At 35.7% G+C, this 2,027-nt stretch overlaps 1 protein-coding gene across 1 annotated transcript; it reads left to right on the top strand.

Moving 5' to 3' along the window:
• The first annotated feature begins 464 nt into the window (after positions 1-464).
• Positions 465-1,253, top strand: LOC124420961 (procyclic form-specific polypeptide B-alpha-like). Its single transcript, XM_046955477.1, has 2 exons — positions 465-607; positions 682-1,253. The coding sequence occupies exon 2, from the start codon at positions 948-950 to the stop codon at positions 1,251-1,253; it is 306 nt and encodes a 101-aa protein (XP_046811433.1). The 5' UTR covers positions 465-607; positions 682-947.
• Positions 1,254-2,027: the final 774 nt, after the last annotated feature.

Raw genomic sequence — 2,027 nt, 5'->3', positions numbered from 1 at the left:
AAAATAAAAATACTCATACAATTGTATTAAATTCACACAGAACCTGTACATGTGAGAGAGTAATATTTCTTACTCTCAGTAACACTTCTATTTATTTTTCTATGTTTTAAGTGTTCTGTTTATTTTCGATATTCTTCTTCTTTTACAAAAAATTCACCGTTATTCCATTTCATCGTTCCAATTTATATGAATGTTACCATGCTTTTTTAATATTCGCATCAGGTATGGATACCATTATTTTGAAATGATAATACCTTTTGTTAATAAATAAAGTCGAGTATTTGACTAATTATTAGTCTGGTAACCCTAATGGGAACAAAATGGAATAAAAACAATTTTAAAAAATGGGAAAAACCGAAATTGTGGCATAAAAAAATGGATCCCGCTACGAAGGTATATTTAAATTTTAAGCTTTTATTATTTTTTTATATATACATATATTAATTTTTTTCTATTTCAGAAATTATTATTCCTACTGCTGGAAAAACGAAACCGTGGTGGTGGTCGTGGTCGTGGCCGTGCCCGTGGTGGTGGTGGTGGTCGTTGGCGTGGTAGTGGACAAACAGGTGGTCGCGGTGGACGCGCTTTTCATGGTGGTGGCTATGAGGTAAAACAATTTTAAATTGTTTTGATTTGTTTGTTACCAAATGTTCTTAAAAATTCAAAAAACTTTTTTTCTAGTTGTCTCAAGAACAATATCCTCAGCAGCAACAATGGCCCCAAAAACAACAGCAATTGTCCCAACAACAACAACAACAATGGTGGCAACAACAACAGTGGTACCAACAGCAGCAATAGTATCAACAGCAACAATGGCCCCATCAATTGACATTTGATGGGCCGCCACAGCCACAATATCCGCTACAGCAACAACCATTTGATGGGCCACCACAGCAGCCGCCGCAATATATACAGCAGCAACCGCGGCAACAACTTATTGCTTTACAATGGCCCCCCAACAATTGTTGGAGCAACAACCGCCGTCGTTATTTGAAGGGCCACCACAGCAGCTACAGCAACAATCGCTGCCGCCGATTAACGAACCGCCGCAACGACCACTGAAGCAACAAGCATTGGAGAAACAACAGCCCCAGGGGCAACAAGATCCGAAGCCCCAGCAACAGCACGAGCCAGACCCGGAGCCCCAGCAACAAAAAGAGCCGGATCCGGAGCCCCAGGAATTACAAGAGACGGATCCGGAGCCCCAGGAACTACAAGAGCCGCATCCGGAGCCCCAGGAACTACAAATTTAATATACATATGTATTTAAGTTATAAAAATCTATAAATTTATTTTTATACTAGCTATACCCAGTATGCTTCGCTACCCTCATCGTAATGGAATAAAATAAATATCATTATTGTAAATGTATATATATCTGCAATATCAAAAATTCCTCTTTTAAAGAACTCTTTAAGTTTGATTTTATGATTCTAGTCTCAATATTACAGAAAATTAGAAAAAAGTATTAGTAAAAGAACAAAAAAGTACCAATTTTCGTGCGTGTTTAATTTTATGTTTATATATTCAATATTTTAGAAAGCTATAAAAGTACCATTACCAGTGAAGTACGAAAAAGTACCAAAGGACCTATTTTATTTAATTTCATGTTCCTAAGTTCAATATTAAAGAAAATTCAAAAAGTACCAGAAAATATTCCAGTTTATATTTTCATTTACTCAAGTCCCTGATTGCTTTTAAAGATTCTAATTGATTCCGGGCTCCACATGCTTAATTTCATGTTTCTAGGATCAATATTATAAAAAACACAAAAAGTACCTTTTGAAGAACGAAAAAGTACCCTTTATAGGTTCTCACTTAATCCAGGCTCTAAACGCTTAATTTCATGTTTCTAGGTCCAATATTATAGAAAATTTAAAATGTACCTTTTAAAGAACGGAAAAGTACCAAAAAGTCCCCTTTTATAGGTCCTCACTTAATCCGGGCTCTACATGCTTAATTTCACGTTTCTAGGTTCAATATTATACAAAAATCCAAAAAGTACCTTTTGAAGAACGAAAAGGTTT

The sequence above is a fragment of the Lucilia cuprina genome, chromosome 2 (genome assembly GCF_022045245.1).
Source record: "Lucilia cuprina isolate Lc7/37 chromosome 2, ASM2204524v1, whole genome shotgun sequence".
In the NCBI taxonomy this organism is placed as follows: domain Eukaryota; kingdom Metazoa; phylum Arthropoda; class Insecta; order Diptera; family Calliphoridae; genus Lucilia; species Lucilia cuprina.
This window is presented reverse-complemented; position numbering and strand designations above follow the sequence as displayed.

Bases quoted from the DNA above. Each gene is read 5' to 3' on its own strand.
- LOC124420961 (XM_046955477.1), top strand. From the start codon at position 948: ATGGCCCCCCAACAATTGTTGGAGCAACAACCGCCGTCGTTATTTGAA.